Source organism: Leptonychotes weddellii, chromosome 5 (genome assembly GCF_054177405.1).
Source record: "Leptonychotes weddellii isolate Sample4059 chromosome 5, ASM5417740v2, whole genome shotgun sequence".
NCBI classification, from domain to species: Eukaryota; Metazoa; Chordata; class Mammalia; order Carnivora; family Phocidae; genus Leptonychotes; species Leptonychotes weddellii.
This window is the reverse complement of record NC_138373.1, coordinates 69,892,999-69,912,843: the sequence shown is the minus strand read 5'-3', so window position 1 is coordinate 69,912,843 and position 19,845 is coordinate 69,892,999. Positions and strand designations below refer to the sequence as shown.

General features: G+C 51.0%; 2 protein-coding genes across 3 annotated transcripts in view; one reads left to right on the top strand and one right to left on the bottom strand.

The window, feature by feature from the left end:
• Window positions 1-15,213, top strand: part of CRACR2A (calcium release activated channel regulator 2A) — a 201,030-nt gene extending 185,817 nt beyond the window's left edge. Inside the window, exon 20 of the mRNA XM_081821065.1 lies at window positions 15,073-15,213. Within this exon, the coding sequence (XP_081677191.1) occupies window positions 15,073-15,084 (12 nt within the window). The 3' untranslated portion in view covers window positions 15,085-15,213. The remainder of the gene's footprint in view (window positions 1-15,072) is intronic.
• Window positions 11,804-19,845, bottom strand: part of PRMT8 (protein arginine methyltransferase 8) — an 82,533-nt gene continuing 74,491 nt past the window's right edge. For both annotated transcript variants that reach the window (XM_081821066.1, XM_081821067.1), the window contains 2 exons: window positions 13,484-13,605; window positions 11,804-12,709 (listed from right to left, as the gene is read on the bottom strand). In XM_081821066.1, the coding sequence (XP_081677192.1) occupies window positions 12,626-12,709; window positions 13,484-13,605 (206 nt within the window). In that variant the 3' untranslated portion in view covers window positions 11,804-12,625. The remainder of the gene's footprint in view (window positions 12,710-13,483; window positions 13,606-19,845) is intronic.

Genomic DNA, 19,845 nt, shown 5'->3' with positions numbered 1-19,845 from the left:
TACTTACACACCATACACACAGCACACGCTCAGATATCGCACACACACCATATACTTACACACCATACACACAGCACACGCTCAGATATCACACACACACCATATACTTACACACCATACACACACACATGCCACATCACATACTCAGATACTACACACTCACACATGTACCACACATATTACACACTCACACACGTTCCAACACACCACGCACACTCTCATACTCACATGCACACATTCACCAAACACACACGTACCACACACACTGAGGAAACTGCACGCTCTACCTGTTCCAGTTTCATCCCCGACTCCCTCCCCAGTAGTCCCACCACTGATGGCTTGAAATACTTTCCATGAGACTTTGAATATATGCCACCGTGCCAAGCGATATACTATGCCCTTGGACCATAAAAACGGAGAAAAAAATCAAGGAGCCCAAAGTCAGTGGAACTTAACTAGCAGAGAGATGGGAAATGAGAGGGACAGGGCAGGATGCCCTGCGATGTGGGAAGTTAGTGAGAGACTAAGTTGTCCCTGGGTTTGGAGTGGGGGGAAGCTGCCTTTTGTGCCCTCAGACAAAGACAGAAGGGGAGCAGTGGGGAGTAGCGATGACAGGAAGAGAAGTGGGAGAGGGCAGGAGGTTTGGGGATCCAGCCGGGCTGGCTGCCAGGCTTGTGGGCAGATGTGGGATGAGGATTCTGGGGTTGGGGATGGAGAATGAATCTGGGGATGTAAGCAGATGAGGCCAAACCTTGAGAGCCTGCCTGGACCAGAGGAGTTTAAATGCCATCTTGTCAGTGATGAGGAACCCGCGGAGGGTTTTAAACAGGGAAGTGACAGGGTCAAATCTGTCACTCAGGGCAGGAAGACAGGGGAGGCTTTCTGGCGCTGGTCCCAGGATCCTGTGCTGAGAGGACCAGGGTGTGGTGAGAAGGGAGAAAGAACCTCATAACCAACCAACCTCAACTTTCAACATGACCCGTGTTTGCCCATCAACCAGGCCACATTTTATCCCTTGGCTTCCCTCTCTGCCTTCCCACAGCCCAGTGTGTTCCCAGGCTGGCCATTCCTTCCTCCTTCTGGGATAGGGAAGCTGAAGAGCTCCATCAAAATCTGACTTTTGCTCCTGTCCTGCTTCTATTCTTGCTGGGACTTGCACCCCTACTTTACACGTCTCTTTAGTGCAAATAACGTGTGTCCTCCTTGTAAAGGACAAGGAGTTAATGATTTCTTTGGAAGTCATCCAGCACAGGATATAACATCTAAGGAAGGACTGGGCGAGAATGACCTCATGAAGCCTTCATGTGCATATTCCAGCCCACGGGTGCTGGACATCTTGGTACCAAGACCTCCTGACTTCAAGGAATAAGTGACTTATAGAGGACACCTGGACCCTTATCCTTGTTCGAACCAGTTCCAGGATGCCTAAGAGGACACTTTTACCAGACCACAATCCTCAATAAAACCCCAAGCCCCAAGCAAAGACGAGACTCTCCTTTTCTTTTCCGAGTCTCCCACATGCTCTGTATCTGCGCTCTCTCTGTATCTTCAATAAACTCTGCTCTCATTTCCTGCTGGCTTGCATTTGATTTCTATCCTGCACGTAGCCAAGGAGCCCCTCTGTGCACTTGGACCCAGCCGGGCTACATCAATCCCATACCTTAAGTCACTAAATCTCAACCACTGATTTTTTTTCCAATTAAATCCAGTGAGCCTTAGGAAATATGGTTTCTCAGGAGGTGGGGGCTTAGGGATTATACACTGCAAACCTCAAGCCAAATAAAATTAGATTTTGTATCATCCACTACTTTGAATTCTCCAGGTCCGAATTTCCTCCATGCACATAAATAGTCAAAGCTAGATGTGGTTTGTGGACTGGGCAGGGGTTAAGAGAAAACCCAGGACTATACAGCACTTTAGAGTTTACAAGTTTCTTCCACGACACCCTCTGTAGATCAACTTCTGTCTGTGGAACTGGAGACTTATGAGCATGAGGACCTCCTCCAGAGCATGGCTGTGAGCAACAGAGCTAGGACTTGTCCAGCCCCCGAATTCCTTTTTTTTTTTTTTAAGATTTTATTTATTTATTTGACAGAGAGAAACACAGCGAAAGAGGGAACACAAGCATGGGGAGTGGGAGAGGGAGAAGCGGGCTTCCCGCCGAGCAGGGAGCCCAATGTGGGGCTTGATCCCAGGACCCTAGGATCATGACCTGAGCCGAAGGCAGACGCTTAACGATTGAGCCACCCAGGCGCCCCCAGCCCCTGAATTCTTAAGTCTGGGGCCAGAGTCACTGCGCTTAGATGTGACCATATTGTTCGCCCTCCGCTTCCATCTGCTGCTTATCAATCCCAGCACCCCCTCCACCCCAGATCCTGAACACCTGTGCAGCCCTCCTCCTCCCACCCATTCCCTCAACTTCCTCAGAAGCCCACCTCTCCACAGGTCTCCTTGTTTGGGGACACTCTGGGGAGTGACACATGAAAGGGAATCTAATCAGAGATCATCAACAGGTAATATTAGCAGAGCCAAATGAAGTCCCTGGCTGGATGAGAGTCAGCCAGCCCTGGCCAGCAGGCAGCCAGGACCCCTAATTCCATTTCCTCTTGGTTATTAAAATGATTTTCCAAGAGATAGTCCCATCTCAGGAGAGTCACAGACTAATAAAGTGCAGTCAAGGGCCCAGAGAAGACCTGTATCCATGCCCCCCTCCCGTTTCCTTTGGCTGCTCACTGGCAAAGCCTCCTGGGGGGTGTTTCTGCAGTGGGGAGGGACCTTCATTTTCCCTCTTGAGCCGTATTTCTCACCCTGACCCTGCCCCCACAAAAAGCCCAGCAGCCTTCCTCCTTTCACTGAAAACTCAGGCACCAGATCTCCTTGGGCAGCTCTGAGCCCAGGGTCACAAAATAAGGGCCGTGGAACTGCAGAATGGGAGAGTCAGATTCTTCCAGCCGGCCATGCAGGCAGGGGAAGGGGGCGCCTGGGGATCATGCCCAGCGAGCACCTTCGTTTCATAGACGAGAAACCCTAGGCCTAGAGGGGGCCACACTGGAGGTCCCAAGAGCAGGAGCAACAGGTGAAACTGGCAACGGGCAAGAGAGTCATGGCAGCAAGTCATCATCTGCCCCTTCGGCAAATATTTACCCCATGTCTCTGATGGGCCATGGGACTCTACTCAACACTGAAGCACACACATAAGTGAGCTGTAGAACCTTCCCTCCAGGAGACTGCAGTCTTGGGGCTGGGGAGGGGGGCAGTGAACACAAAACCAGATACTGCTAATAGAGCATCGTAAGTGTGGGCACAGAGAGCTGCCCAGGACACAGGGAGCCGAGTGGGGAGGCTCACAGAGGCCAACATGTCTGAGTCCTGCAGGCGCTCAGAGCCCAGCAGAAGTCGGAGCCTTAGCCTGTAATCAGCAATGACAGTGGACATACACCTGTTGACTGCGTCCTCAGCACGGTTCTCATTCCATCCTTCCCATCTTCCTCTGAGAACAGTACCGCCAGGTTACAGGTCAGGGAAACTGAGGCAGGGAGAGGCTAGCTGCCTTTCCTGAGGTTATGCAGCCAGGAGAGGGAGAACTGGGGTCCTAGCTCCAGAGTCCACACTCCAGCGTAGCCCGTGCTCCTCTGCTCCCGGGTGACCGCAGGTCCTGTTAGGCCACTATGGCCAGCTACGAGCTCCCAGTCCAACACTGCCCCATGCAGCTGGCGGCCTGGGGCCTGAGTCACGTTTAATGATCTCAGCTTCCCTAAGCCCTGGCCCTGCTCTGACCTCCCCGGGTGTCCCTAATCCAGACCTCTGCAAATACCACTTGCAGAATTGTTTCCAAGCAACAGGATACTGTGCCTTTTCTCGTTGGCCCCCCAAAACAAGCATTCCCATCTCCTGCGGGCAGAGGCTCTACACCCAGAGTCACCCGCACGTTCTCATCTGGGGCCCTCGGTTCCGAAAACAGGGAGCAGCGCTTATAAGCTGCTGCCACGTGTGCTGCATGCTGCGTGCGCAGCGCCTGGAGAAAGGTGTTAGTCTCATCCACATTTAACAGAGGAAGAATTCATACAGGAACAAAGACTCCCAGCAACCCAGGGCAGGTCTCAGGGCCACTGGCTGCAAGAGTCAGCCTTCCGCCCCAGGTCTGCTTGTCTCCAAGGCTGGCTGGAGTTCAAGGCATCGTCCATGACCATGAAACTTGAGTGGTGAATCTGCGAAGCCTCCATCTTTGGCTTCAGGCACAATGCTGTATCCAACTGAGCTAACCGACCGTGGCCAGGAAGCAATTGTCATAATATCAGAAACCCATTATGACCCACGAAGCCTCAGAAAGATGCTTCAAGAATCCGTCTGTGAGTTGAAAGCGATGCTGAGCATTATGCGCCCCTGGAAACAGCTGCCTAGGGGTTCGGAGACAGCAGAACCATCCCAAGACGCAGAGCCAGCCTCATACAAACCCTACCTTTTGCCTCCCAGACATTACATCCTCTGAGCCGAGGGGAAGCCATCCTTGTGCGGAGAACAGTATGACATGACACCAGAAAGGATAATGCAAATAATCTCAGAGTTGCACAAATTGCCCCTTTGTGGATCCCTGATTGGTGAACAAGGCAACCCTACAATGAAGCAATTTCTATTCAAGCCATTTTCCATAGCAGCATCCCAGAGAAGCCTCAATCTACACCCTCCACTCGTGGCTCCTAAAGGCTCTGCCCAATTTACATTGACCTTGTCTGTGGTCGTCTGTGGTTTTCTGAAGCAGGCAGTGGGTTAAGTCTATTACCAGATTCCAGGGGAAAGGACTGCCAACTTGAGCTCATTAAATTGTGAGCATGCGTGGGGTGCAAATCTTGTCTTGTCACTTTCCTGATTAAACCTTCAGTGGCTTCTCAGTGCCCAAGGCAAATAGTTCCCTGACATGGTGGCTCCCGAGGCTCCTGACCGTGGGCTCTGGCTGTATCTTCTCACTGCTCTCCCCTGGCCCTGGCCTTCGCTCTTCTCTTCTCCTCTTTTCCAAATGTGTCACTCCCTCTGGCCACCTTTGGGCTGGGCCTGGGCAGAGATGTTTCCCCACTTCTCCCTCCCTTGCCTTGCCCCTCTGCTTCTGCTTTTGTGAGCTCCTGCTTAAAGTCGTATCTTCAGAGAGGCTGTCTTAAAAAATTAAAAAAAAAAAAAGATTTCTTTATTTCAGAGAGAGAGTGCAACAGGGGGAGGGGCAGAGGGGAGAAAGAGACAAGCAGACTCCCATGAGTGCAGAGCCTCTGTGGGGCTCGATCCTATGACCCTGAGATCATGACCATGACCTGAGCCAAAATCAAGAGGAGGAGGCTTAACCAGTTGCGCCACCCAGGTGCCCCCAGAGAGGCTCTTACTCCGACCTCAGCCTCTGCCTTTCCTCTTCCATCATATTATCATTCTTGTCTAGGCTCTGCTCTTCCCGTTTCCTGTACATTCCAGGAGGGCAGACGCATCTGTTTTGCTCACTCCTGTGTTCCCAGTGCCTAGCGTCATGTCTGCTACACGGGAGGGACTCAAGAAATCTCTACAGAAGGGGGGAAGTTAGGAAAAACTACTTGCTTAGCTCTCCTGGTTCCAACTGGGATGGAACCACAGTCCTTGTGCTGAAGATGAAGTAGCATCCCGTGCTTGATCCGAAAGCCATGCCCAGTCTCCAGACAACAAGTGGCAAGGGTACCCTCTCTTGTCCTCAAATAGATTTCATGTTTCGTGGTGACATGTGGCGGTGTGTGCAGCAAAGCATTTCAGCATCTCTGGGTTTTGCTCCTTCCTCCCTGCACTGATGTTCTCTTGGGAGGCTCAATCCTTGCCCTGGGCACAGAGAAGGATCCCTATTTTTCTGTTCTTCTAATGCCTTCTGACTCACAATGCCACAGTGGCATGTGCCTCGGCCACATTAATGACAATTTGTGACACTGGGGAGGTGGCTGGTTATTTCCTATTAAGTGGAGCCAGACAGCTCTCATCTAAGCATTTCCGTGGTTACTGCAATCCAGATGAGGCTCCCAGCCTGGTCCCCGCTCATCCCTCTTGCCAGGCCCAGAGCATGCTCCCGAGCCACTAACCCGGGCCCTCAAAGAGAATAGGTGCTCTGAGTACACAAACTCAATACATTATTAATCACAACCAAATACCACTAGAGGGAAAGTCTCCTGGGAATAGCAACATGTGTCGGATTCCAGAGTAAAGCGAACATTTTGGATTGCTACTGCTCTTCTCCGTGGGATATGAATCATGCACTAGACATAGACTCTAGGATCGGTCTCAGGGTCACCGGGAAGTCCTTGTGTCTGGAAATGCAGGTGGAGGGAGCCAGAAGTGGGGGTCCTGACCAGAGTGCCCCAGGTGGGGCTACGGCATCTCGCTGATTGAGGATCTTTTCATTCTAATGGAAGGACACGTGCTGTGGGTGTCAGTCAGTCACTTCCTGCTGGAGGTCTGGGAGATCTCCACAAACCACTTGTGAGGCCTTTAAGAGCTAATGAACAGGAGCCAGTAAGCAGGCCGCTCTGCCCAGGGTTTTTGGCAGAAACCCTACATGTGTGTCACCTACAGTGACCAGCCTGCAGTCCTGGGGCCACACCAGCTGCTGACCTTGGCTCTGACGCAGAGCCTGCCGCCCCCAGGACGTTCAGAGGCCCACAGGCACTGGCACCCAGGCATGCTTCTCAATAACGGAGTTGGCATGCAGGGCAGAAATATTATTAAAATAGCAATTGTAACTGGAATTGCGCTTGCGCTTTACACATTCCAAACATGCTTTGTGTTAATCTCATTTCCTCCAGGTCATCTCTTTCTGAGTCTCATAGATGTAGAGTGACTTGCCCCACAGTTAGTAAGCGGCCCCACTGGGGTTTGCCTCAGTCTTTGGCTCCAATCCTCATGGCGTGTGGCAGAATTGTCCAGTGACAGATGCTTCCCTTTGAAGGGGGGACAGCAGGGCCTGGGTCAAGTGACGTAGCATCCAGGGAGTTTCTTCTGGCCAGTTTGCTCTGGCTGCCTCTGAGGCTGAGAGGCTAGCTGGAGCCTAGTATTTGGGAAAGACCCTTTTCGCTTCTGCTATGATAAATGACCTATGGTTAGGATCAAAAAGGGTCCCGGGCCTCCTTGAGTGCTGTCATTCTCTGAAAATGATAGACTGGGTCCTTCTATGGGATTCACAGATAGCATATTTTCCTTCTGTTTCATAGGCTTAATGACTGAGAGATGCTAAGAAGGCTAAAACCTCACCGCCCAGCCTGGCAGGGCTGGTGACACTGAGCTGGGCTCAGACTACGGATGTGGTGGGATGGGGTAGAGTGGGCTGCTGAGGGAGGTGGCTGGGGGGCCTCATTTTTCAGTTTGGGGGCAGGAGTGAGCCCAGCGTGCCCAGAGACTGACAACCAGCCAGTGTGGCCGTGAGGGTAGGGACAGTGCCTGCTGACTCTGCTGCCTGCCATTGCCTAGCTCAGGGCCAGGAGCCTGTTAAGTAGCTGATAAATGCTTGTTGGCCAAACTTCTGATTGTTGAACGTGTTGTGTCTGAGCCTGAGCTGAATATGAGCTCGTTGCTTCCCATGGGTTGGGCTCCGGGCAGCCTGGGAGGCTCTAGATGTGGTTAGACAGGTGTGAGGAGATCACCCATCCTCAAGCAGGCTTATCCTGGCAATCCCAAGACCACAAGCCAAGGGTTTGGGGGAAGCCTGTGGAGGCCCGAGGGTCTAAGGCAAGCTGGAGGGCCACATGGGTGGGGTTGTGCTCAGAAGCCCGGTATGCGGGTGCCTGGGTGGCTCAGTTGGTTAAGCGACTGCCTTCGGCTCAGGTCATGATCCTGGAGTCCCGGGATCGAGTCCCGCATCGGGCTCCCTGCTCGGCAGGGAGTCTGCTTCTCCCTCTGACCCTCCTCCCTCTCATACTCTCTGTCTCTCATTCTCTGTCTCGCAAATAAATAAAATCTTAAAAAAAAAAAAAAAAGAAGCCCGGTATGCAAGGAAGAGCTCTTCAAGACTCTAGGCAGGGAACCAGAAAAATCTGTCTTCAGGAACAGGGCTCCAGAACCCAAGGTGGGGGCCCTCTGTGCAGTGGCAGGGTGGGGTGGAGAGCGGTGCAAGAACAAGAGAGACTCAAAGATGAAAGATAGGCAATCACCCCATGATCACAGCTGGCCCCTAGGCCGAGGACAAGGTCTTAGCCGGGTGGCTGATCCCAGGCATGAGAATGGGCTGAGATGTCTGGCTTAACTGCACTGTGTTGCAGAGGTCCTGATTCAGGCAGGGCCTCGAGGTGGGGCTCCAGCTGTTGTGCCCGGGGGAGGAAGGCTGTAGAGACAGGGGAGCAGGGAGGGCCTCGCACAGGGGAGACGGCCTCCATGGGGTGGTTTGTACAAGAGTAAGGACAATGTCAGCCTCTCCCCAGGGGCAGGATAGAGGGACAGGAAGCCGGTAATCCTAGAATGGCTCCTGGACACATTCCATGATGTCAAGCTGGCCAGCTGTCACCGTCTCCCACCCGCACCCCATGCTGTTCAAGGGGATGGGCAGAGAGAGGCCAGTTCCCGCCCCTGGAGCCTGCGTTCTAAAGGCGAAGAGGGACCATGCTTGCAACGACCCTCAGAGTGACTCAGGGAGACAAGCTCAGATAAGACCCCAAAAGAGGCCCCCTGGCTGTGGGTATGGGGAGAAGTCGGCTGAGAATGGAAGGGAGAAGTTCCCCCAAAGAGGAAGAAGAGGACAGGAGTGCCACTAGTAGGTTTGTACAGTCTTTAAGGATAAAAAAAAAAAAAAGGTAGGGTCAGGGACAGAAGAGGTTTCATAGGTGAAGTCATATTTGCCACGCCTCTGTTGTCATGCCGAGACCCCATCTCACACACCAACTTGGATGCAGAACGTGCTCCAAGCAGATATTGCTTATTTTCCACTGAATCAGAAGGAAATTACAGTTCCCATTAGAGCATTCCCGTGGGCAGGAGGAAGGGGCTGCTGTGGAGGTGCTCCTTCCTGCCTCCCCAGGCCTCACCCCTGCAACCCAGGAGCAGAGATGGGAATGGCGCGACAGGGGCTGGGGACCCAGGGCCAGGGCAAGCTGCAGGGGTGACTTTCTTCTCTTCTGGTGGCTGGAGAGGCCTGAAGGACCTCTGGGCCTCGGCTCAGCCCAACCCTCCCCTGTCCCCCAGCGATGTCAGGGGTGCCTGCAGGCCCCAAATGCCTGCAGCATCTGGCGTGGGGGGTGTCATCATCCTGATCGGCTCCTGCTAATGTACAATTTTACCCCATTGACCATGGATGGAATCCTTCATGAACTTGGCTGGGCTCCCTGCCCAAGGAAAGGCAGAAGGTAGGAGTTCCCCAAGTGCCACCACAGTGAAAAGCCACTACTGCGTTTCCCTCAAATGCCCTCTGGGGGAGCCCCCACCCCCATGTCCTTCTTCAAGCCCCCTTCCCTCTCCTAACACATTCACTGCTGTCCCCTCAAGCTTTTCTGTCCTTCTTGTCTAACATATGGACTACATGATGTTAGCTGTGCTTGTCCAGGTACAAGGAGAGGCCTCCAGGCCTGGGTTCAGAGGGACCCGCACGGGTGGTGGAGGGACCACTGAGCAAGACTGAGGTCCCGGCCCAGCTCTGCTACAACCCCACTCCTCCTCCTGGGGCCTCAGTGCGTCCCTGCTACAGAACGGGTGGGGGCACCTCTGCCCCTAAGTCCAGGACTCTGGGGAAGCCAACAAGTACATCATGGAAGGGTAGGGGCCACTGCTGCTGGAGTTGCTCATCATTCTCAAGGGCACTGCCAGCCCCAGGACGCCCCACCTGCAGCCAAGCCAAGTGCTACTCTACCTCCCTCCGTCTGGGGCCCACTCGGCTCCACCCACCACCTCCAAAGGGCCCTTCTTTCTTCCCAGCACCTGGGGTGTCTCTCCCAGGGGAGATGATGCAGATGAGATCTCCTGTCTCAGAAGCTAAAGAATAACCCAAACCTAAACCAGATCAAAATGCTTCACCATACCTGGCAAAGTACACTGACTCCCATCCTACGGAGATTCAGTTACCACACTTGGACGGAGGCTGCAAGTTTTGCTGACAGGTTTCTAATGGAAAGTATGATTGGCTGGAATTGGAATGCAGGGCAGCCTTCTACTAGCTAGAAGGAAACAAACACGGGCTCCAACGGGCCCAGCATAGCTTTTCTTGGGGCACCTGAGTACTGTTGCGTAGTTTTTGTGCCAGACCAAGGGACAGGGGGGACTGAAATTCACTTTGCCTGCCAAGTAGAGCATCCACAGAGCTATGTGTGCCTTCAGGAGGCCCCTTTTAAAATCCAGGCAAAGAACCCATATCTGCCCACAGAGCCTGTCCCCCTTTCTGAGTGACAGTGGTTCTAAAGAGAATATTTCAGAGCTGATGGGGGCAAGAGATAACATAAAGATGCAGGTAGGTGAAAATGTGGTTCTGAGCCAAGTGGTAGGCACCCAGCTGAGACCCAAATGCTGCTTGGGGGCAGCTTCCGGTGAAATTGCACAGAACTCACAGTGGGAGAGAAGGAAAGAGAAAGAGAGAGAGGGTCCAAGATTCCACTGACCTCAGAGTATTAGGGCCAGCGGGACTCCAGGGTCACCTAGATACATCATTTTTGGAGGTGTTTGGTTTTGGTCTTGGTTCCTTTTCATTTCTTTATTTCATTTTTATTTTGAGTAGTAGAATCCTTTTCCCAAAGAAAATTAAAACAGATAAGGGAAGCATTGGGTTGTTTCTTTTTTTAATCTGGGGAGAGGGAAATCCACAGCTCTGCCCACCTTGACCTGGCACCTCCCCCAAGCCCTAGGGCTCCCCAGGACACAATGTGGAAAACATTCACCTAGTCCAGCTCCCTTTCCTCAGTGGTAATAAGGAAAATGATGTGACTTGCCCAAGGTCCACTGAGGCAAGCCTACACCTCCATGGCCCAGGATCTGTTCCTTCCCACACAGCAAAGAGGCAGACCCTCAGGCTCCTTGGCAATGGAATCTTCAAGGCAGCTAGGCCTGGGTTCCTGCCCACAGGTAAGGCCCATGTCTTTCCCTCGGGTGATTGTTCCCAACCACAGAAATCCCTCATCTGGTTCTGCCCTCTCCACGATGGAACCAGAGTCTAGAATCTGGTTGAAGATTCAACCCTGCAGGGTTGAAGAAGTTGAGGGCACTGGAGATTTACCAACCATGCTGAGGATGGGGGAGCTGCAGTGAGAACCTGGGGTACCATCCTAGGACCCAGTCTCACTGGGGCTCAGTGGGAAGGCCCCCGTCAAGGTGGGTGAGCTCCTGTTGGTGCGGAGGGTGGCAGGCCAGGCCAGCCACTGGCCAGGGGTGAGGGAGCAGGGATGAGACTCTGTGCAGTGCTGCAAACTTTCAGCACCTCGGACAAGAACAATCTCCCCACTAGCCTTCCACTCAGACCCTGCCCCAGTCTCTCCCCAGGGACCCAGGACCACCATCTCCTGCTTTCTCCAGGCCCTCCCAGCAGGACGCATATCCCGGATTCTCCGGTTCCTGAGCTTGGCCTCCCTCCAGGCAACATGTAGCCTCCTATTCTAGAGCGTTCTTGGTTAGCTCACATCCCCCCACCTCACTGCTAAGTCCCTCTTCCCACCCCCTGAGAGTTTACGGCGAACATGCCCTTGAACCAGTCGTGACTTTCACGGCTGCTTCGACCATGAGCTGCCTTCTGGGATCTGGGAGCAGCATCCATTGCTCCTTGGATCTCCCGTTCCTATGGGGCCTCTGATGTCCTTCCGAGCCCTCCCAGCCCAGAGCACCAGGAACACAGCCAGGCCATCGATTCGCTCTCATGTGCATTTATTGAGTGCCAACAGAGTGCATGGTACTATGCTCAGGGTTCAGAGCCACAGTCTAGTCAAAAGGAGACCAGAGCTAGTACAGAGAACGTTTCATAGCTGCTTAACATCTGTAAGGGACGGGGAACGGGGAGAACTAATCACAAAACAAATTCCTATTCGAAAGCAACAGAATCTCCTCTGAGAGTAATATATATTCTACACACACACGCGCACGCACGCACACACACACATACACACACGCACACACACACACCCTGAATGAACACAGAAATACACCCACGTGGTTGTATATGCATTCATATACAGGTGTTGTGGGTAAAGAAACTAATGGATCCGCTGGAGGCGCGCACACACGCACGCACGCACACGGCACCACGCAGACGGGTAATCTGGCTTATGCTATCAAAGACACTATGTCTCCAGGTTCTAGTGAAGCATTCTGTCCTAGATGCCTGCAGCATGCAAAACTTGAAAGTTCCGGAGATTCACAGTTAAGGAGGACAATGGGTATACGTGTGTACTTTTCCATCCTCGGGGCCCCAGCCACCACACTGGAGATTGCTCTTTGTCTGCGACAACAAAGCCTCGGTGAAGGGCTCCCAGAGCCGAGCTGGGGAGCTGGAGGCTCTCTGTCCTAGTGGCAGGGCCCACAGGAGCCCTGGTGAGTTCACCAATCTTCAAGGCAGAATTTAAAACTCTGGTTTTCAAGTGTGTAGTCCTGCAAACGGTATTCCTTGTTACAGAGCCGCAGATCGAGGGAAGAGTTTCTCTTCTTGCTTGCTCGCTGCAGCTTCCCACATGTGCTAACGCATTTTGTAGTCATTAGATACAGATGTTTCACACAGCTGTCCCTTAAAATCCAAATCTACTGTGAAATCGAGGTCTCGCTGCAAAGGAGGAACGAAGGGTCCCAGCATTAGTGTGGGAGTGAGCGAGTCGAGCGCCTCCCACTCCTGCGGGCAGGGGGATGGGCAACTACCGTGTTTCTAAGGTTTTCTAGCTAAGGGGTTCCCACGAACAGCCCTCGGGAATCTATTCTGGTGTCTCATTATCCTCACAGGAAGTGCTTTGATTTTGAACCTAAACCCTTCCTGTTATAATATAGAAATGTTCCCTCTGATTTCATCCTGAGAGAAAACAGAGTGGGGTGGTTGAGTCTTGTGTGGCACAACCCTCAAAGCATTCTCTAGACTCTTTCAACACACATGCTTGCACCTGGGGTTACTCAAAAAGAATCACATGATCCCCAACCCACCAGGGCCACTGAAGAAATGTGAACCAAACATCTTCCAGGCCACCAGAAACTGTTATTTCCTGGCTTGGCTTGTTCTAAATGATCTGAAACCCATGGCAACAGCCTCTGTGCTCAAAGCCCCCTGGGTGAAGAACTGGAAGCTGTCCTCAAGGCTGAAAGTCCAGAGCGGGGCCTTGAGAAAAATCTATCATCTTTGAGTGTTAAGGGGCCACGGCTGGAGGCCTTCAATGACACCTGTCAGATCCAAACCAGGCTTTCTACTGCCCCTCCCCCAATACCTTGTCTGGTTGTGCACAAGACACTCGGGCATCTGGGCAAGGGGGTCCTGGCAGCTGTAGGGAGCCAGCTCAATGGGTCCCTTCCTCTCTCTGACCCTGGCCCAGACAGAGACTTCCTCAGCACTCACCACGTTTTTGGCATTTGGCTTCATGGATATGGTCCCATAGATTTCTTCTCCCCTCCGGACAGTGAGGTAATCTTCCAAGTAGAAGACAGTCTGCTTCCAGTGGGTGTAGGGGGCATCGGGGGCTGAGGGGAGAAGAATAGGGGAGGTAGGAAGGAAGGGTCAGAGAAGATATCTCCAGAAGGTCTGAGGCTGAGACCCTGCCTAGAAGTTGCTGGGCTTCTTCTGGGATTCACTGAACCAATACCCAGCACTCTTGCAGGGTCAGTGCCCAGCCCCTATAGCCTGCCGCCAAGCCCCAGAAATCCTCACTCGGCCCCAGTGCTCCTCCTTCCATCAAATTCCCATCTCCTCGGGGCTGCTGATCTTCCAGGGAATCAGAAGAGAAAGATGCTGGTATTACAAGTTCATTCCAAGGGGTGGGATGAATACCCTCTCACCAACTAAACTCAACGCAAATGAAACTCAAAATGCTACTGTTTTTAATCAGTTCAACAGAGGGAAGACATTCAGACAGTGTAAGGGGGAGATTTGTAGAGTAGGCCATCCTGGCTCTCCTTAAATGACATTATGTATGCAAATTCCAGAGCTAAACTAGTGTCCCACTGACACCCCCATCCTACACATAGCTTTCCTTGCCACTTCTCTGCCCTAGAACCAAACCTAGTACCCTTGGCCCAAGCCTGCTGTGGGGTTTCAGCGGTGTCCTCCTAACTGGATCAAAAAGAAATGAGGGATGGGGTGCCTGGGTGGCTCAGTCGGTTAAGTGTCCAGCTACTGATTTTGGCTCAGATTATGATCTCGGGGTCCTGAGATCGAGCCCCACATCAGGCTCCGTGCTCTGCAGGGAGTCTGCTTGAGATTCTCTCCCTCCTTCTCCCTCTGCCCCTCCCCCCTCAAATAAATAAATAAATCTTTAAAAAAAGAAATGGGGCATAATTCTCATCCCACAGACCCACCACTGGTCTACAGCGCACTCCTGCAGGATCCAGAGCTGCACTGATGCTGGCGTCTCCCCTGTATTTGCCATTAAATCCCAGCCAGCCTCTCTCGACACACTGCACGCTCAAAAGCCAAAGGAGGGGTCCTGCTTATGGGCCATCTTCCTCAGCACCAGCTATCTTTGGCATACTCTTCCCTCCCTGTCCAGCAAGCTCTCCCTTCCTCATCCGTCAAGGTCACTTCCTCTGGGAAGCCTTGCCTGACGGCCCACCCTGGGCTTATGCTACCACAATGTCTATCACACTATGGCATAAAGGCCTTCATCTTTTTTCAGCTGTTTGTTCCTCCATAGGATTGCAACTTCCATGAGGACAGGTGCCCTGCCAGGCTTATTGACTGTGACGTCCTTGGTGCCTACCACCACACTTGCTAGATCTGTAAGAGCTGAATAAATGAGCTATGGCAAAAACCCAAAGAGCAGACACTTCGTTATGCTTCAGGGTACCCACAGATGTTCAATTACGGTGGAGGCTTTGAAAACTGTAGGTAGTAGAAGAAGCCATTATAGTAAGTTCCTCTTGGCCCTTTAGGATCTTACCTTCCACCACCTGGATGTAGGACTCCTTAATACTGATTTTCTCTTTGCTTAGGACCAGAGCTAAAGATGAGAAGACTTGGGAGAATATAAGAAGTGCCTTTCAAATACTTCAAAAGCTGTCATATGGAAAGACTTACATGTGGCGTTATATATGGCGTTGGAAACAGAACAAAGGCTAGTCACTGGGAATTACTAGAAGGCAGATTTTTAATTCATCAGGAAAAAATCAGGGCTGTTCTGCAATCGTCTGAGCTACCTGAGATCCAGCCTTGAGGTGTTCCTACAGCAACCACTAACGGGATTTATCATGCGCTGAGCCAGACCAGGTAACCCATAAGATCTTACAAACCCCAAGACCTATTTAAATGGTAGTGAAGGGTCTGTCTTTCTTCGCCCTTTGCAATGAACTGACTTGATCAAAGGTCAGTGGTTTGGTTAAAGACTCGTGTAGCCTTCAATGTGTGCATTTAGGAGATCAACACAAACTCAAAGTTATGGTGGGGGAAAAGCAGCCTGAGCACTTGGAAAAGATCAAAGGAGGGTCATGAATGTGCAGTCTGTGCCTCTCAGATCCTAGATTCCCAAACACATCCAGCCTTCATGGCCTCTAAGGCATACTGCTGTCTACGGACAAAGTCCACCTGTCCCAGCACCTTCCCCTCCAACTATATCTAAATAAATTGTCAAAAGATAGTCTCTGGTGTGTGCAGAGAATGGCAGCATATGACTGAAAGCACTCTCGCCCCCACTTCCTCCTACACCAGTCAGACAGGTGTCTCTCTCTCCCGTTCTTAAAGACCTTCAGGCAAGGAGATTCAAGCAGCTTCCTTCTGTCACCTAATCAGATGCCTTAAGAGAGTCCCAGAGATTTTGCTGGCTCAGGGTTGGCAGCCATCAAGCCTAGGTGTGTCTGATGGTTGTCCAAAATATATGCCAGCCTTGTGTTGGAAGAAAGTGATTTTTTTCCCCTTGCCATCAACATCAAAAGTTTGAGAACCTCCCCAAACATTTCATTTCTGTGATGGGTCCATTAGCTATGGACTAATTATCTAAACCAGCTTTCACAATACTAATACTCTGTCGGGGTGTCCAGGAGAAACTGATTAAAATTCAGATGTCTCGACTCTACTCCTGGAGACTTGAATTCAGTCATTCTGGGGGACGTGAAGGGGGCATACTTGCCAAGACTTAAAAATCTCCCCCCAGATGTTGTAGACATACAGCATGGCTGAAATCACTGTGCAAACCCACTCTTTTGCATCTAATAACATCTCCAGATGGGCAAGAGTGGAAAGGACATTAAATAAGCAACAACAGGCCCAGTTTCCTGCTTCCACATTGCCATGTGTTTGCACTATGACCCTGGGGCTCATTTGCTATATCTGCAGAATGTGGGGCATGATATTGATCTTCCCGGGTACTTTGAGGATTAGATAGGATGACAAGGGGGAAAGGGTATACTAAGGGTGACCAAATCTCCTGCTGTGCCCAAGACAACTCCAGGTTACTTGTCTTTGTGGCATAACTATGAATAGCTCTCTCTTTCACTATCAGAAGTGTCCTTAATTGAAAGATAAATTATATAGTCACCCTATGACAGACACATTAGGCCAATGTGAGGGTATCACTAAGCCATTATAATATAATTCCCATATAATCACTATGGGAAGTGGTATATATAATTTTATTTATCCATAATCTATGGTTCTGACCTGCAAAGATGTGCTGCCTCACTCTAGCAGTGTAGAATGTCCTGGGGAAGCATCTAGAAAGGTGCTAGGTTGCAAGGGTGAGTACACAACACAGGGCTGTGGATGACATCTAGAGTTCTCATCAGGGAATAAGTCTTTCCCTCCCTTCCCTGCCCCAACTATAACCTTCAAGATCATGTATGTGACTTTCAGCTTTCCCTGTTATGAAGGTATCTTTATACTCTTTATATCCTGACCCCATACGCCAACCTCTCCTTTTCTCCCTCCCTTTCCCAGTCTCTCTGGGCTCTGGATTATGGACAGCTTTTGTTCTATATTTTAAGTGAGTGTGGCCAGTACTGCCCCCAGCATGCATTCCTCCATTCAACAGACATCAATTCAGGATGCCTATCATGTGCCAGTTACGGTTCTAAATTTGGGAAACAGCAACCTGTACAGCCTTGCCTCCCTTCACATCCTGCAGCCTCAGCAAGAAGACACTCAGATCGCTGGGTCATCCTCCTGACCAAGGACAGGGGTGCAGAGCTCAGGGGCTGTGGGAACGAACGGCAAGGGCCCCTCACAAGAAGATTTTTCCTGGTGCTTTCAGAAAGGGAGTGGAATCCTGCTCCCTGTTTCACTTCCCAGTGTCTAAGTGGCTTGTGGCTTTTCCTGAAATTTAGTACTTTTTCTGGCTATCAATTTGCAATTATATTCCCCCGGGGGATCAGAAGCTTTTTAGAGAATGAAAGATTATGCACCAAGAAGTTTCTTTGACCTGCTACAATGACTTATTGTCACGGGATGGCAAAGCGGGAAGGGGCTGCTAGGCATCTCGGTCCAACCACATCATCTCACAAATAACAAGCCAGAGTCCCAGAAAGTAAACTACTCAAAGCCCATCTCCTATGTATGGCCGCCCTACCTGGCTGACTCCTGGAAAAACGAAGACTCCAACCCAGGCCTGCTTCTACTCAAGCAACTGCCCCTCCACGCACTCCAGCTGCCCCAAGGGTCCCAGTTCCCATTTCCTGCCCCCACCCACTGAGGATGTGGCCAAGGTGTGGGGCAGCCATGCCCGCTGGCTGGCACAGCCTGGAACCCTGGGCTCCTGTGCTCATTTTCAACAGCTTCTGCCTGGAGCTGCAGAGAGGAGACTCGAGAGCCATTAACAGGGACTGTCTTCAAGCTGCATGCTACGTGATGTGCTTTCGAGTGGGCCCCCCAGAGCTAGCTGTGGCTGGGCTGAGACAGAAAGCTTGGCGGATAATCGATGGGAAGGGGCCACATACGGCAGGCTACACTCTGCATGAAGTTCGAAAATAGCTGAGACCAAACAATACAGTGTTCTGACATACACATAGATGTGATCAAACTTTTTTAAAATAGCAAGGGGATAAAGAACACAAAATCATTTGGAATAATGTTCATCTAGAGGCAATATGGGGGGGTGTGATGAGATGGGGTGGAGCATCTGTTTAATTATGTGATGAGCTCACAGGGATTAATTATGTGACTGTGAATTAATTTACTTATTAATTATAAATAGTATCATTATAGCCACTAATGTATTTCTGGTTAACACTCATATTCTAATTAGTAATAGTTTATTTCTTGATATTAAATAATGCATTTACATTCTAATAACAATAATACATTTCTTTCCAGTTACTATTGCGTTCTAGTTAATAATACTTTATTTACATTACTGAGTTAGTGGTGAGTTCACAGGTGTTCATTATATTAATAAATAAACAAGCAGAAAGTGAACCGTGCCTGACCCAATGATGTCATGAAACAGGAATTAGGATTAATCTAATTCTGTGCATCTGAAGTCCTTAAAAACAAAAAGTAAATACTCTTTTCTAGGCGGTCAGAGTACAGAGGGTCTGAAAAGCCCACTGCCAAACCCACACTACCTGGTAGCAAAACCCCCAGTGGACATTCCACAGGTGGCTGAAGAATCAGCTAAACAAATTATTTCCCCTGATCTCTAAACATATGGGGATGCTGCATCAAGAGGGACCTACGTCAGACAGAAGACATAGGCTTTGATGAGAAAAGAGGGCATATCGTAGTAGGGAGATGGAATTATCTTTCCAGAAAGGCATCAACGGGAGCCAAATTCACAAGCATCTTGTTCAAGCCGTCCTGCACAGGGGCAGTGGTTCTCAGACTGATTTGTGTATCACAATCACCTGGAGGGCCACACCCCCAAGTTTCTGATTCAGAAGGTCGGGGGTAAGTCTTGAGGATTTGCATTTCTAGCAAGTTCCCACGTGATGCTGAAGCTGCTGGCCACAGACCACACTTTGAGAAGGGAAACGGAAGACTGCAAGACCTCTGGGTGACCTTTGAGACCTGAGTTTCCGGGGTTCTGTGCAAAGAGGAGGCAACATAACATCATAGTTGCAAAAAGACAGACGAGTGAGCTCAGACCTTGATCTAGACCCACGGTATTTGAGCCTATGAAACACAGTCCTTGTCATTTCTCTCATAGGGACTTGTGAGGAACTACAATGGGGCTGTGACCACAGAATAGGAAGAAACTGCACCAGTGGGTTGGAGACTTGAATGCTGAGAGCAAACCCTCACCATCCCTCAAGCAGGCTCCTGCTCAGCCCTCCCGCAGCTGCCTTACCCCCTACTGTGAGGCTGAGTCTCACCCATCCTTCAAGGTCCAGGTAAAACGTCCCTTCCCCCTCCAGGCTATTCCTGACCATCAGGAAGACAATCTCACCTGCTGCCCCACTAAGGAAGGTAGTAGCTGGAAATGACCCCAGTTGGGGGGGGTCTCTGGTTTTCCCCAAGACAAGGGGCACCAGCACTGGCCTGGATGATGGAGACCAGAAGATTGTGGTCTTGGTGGTCAGGAGACACCAGTTCTGGAAAAAGCCCTCTGGGAGGGGTTGGATAAATCTCTTGCCCCCCTATCCACAGGTAAAAGAGGATCATTGTCACCAAGGCTCAGGAAGTGAATGATCATATCCTCAGATTCTGGTAGAACACATTGACCCCTGCCACATGCACGCTCACTCGCCCCCGATGACGTGCTCCCACTTCCCAGGAGGACTTCACAGGCATGATCAATATGAAGATGTTCCCAAGGGCAGGACTTGGATCTTGATATACTC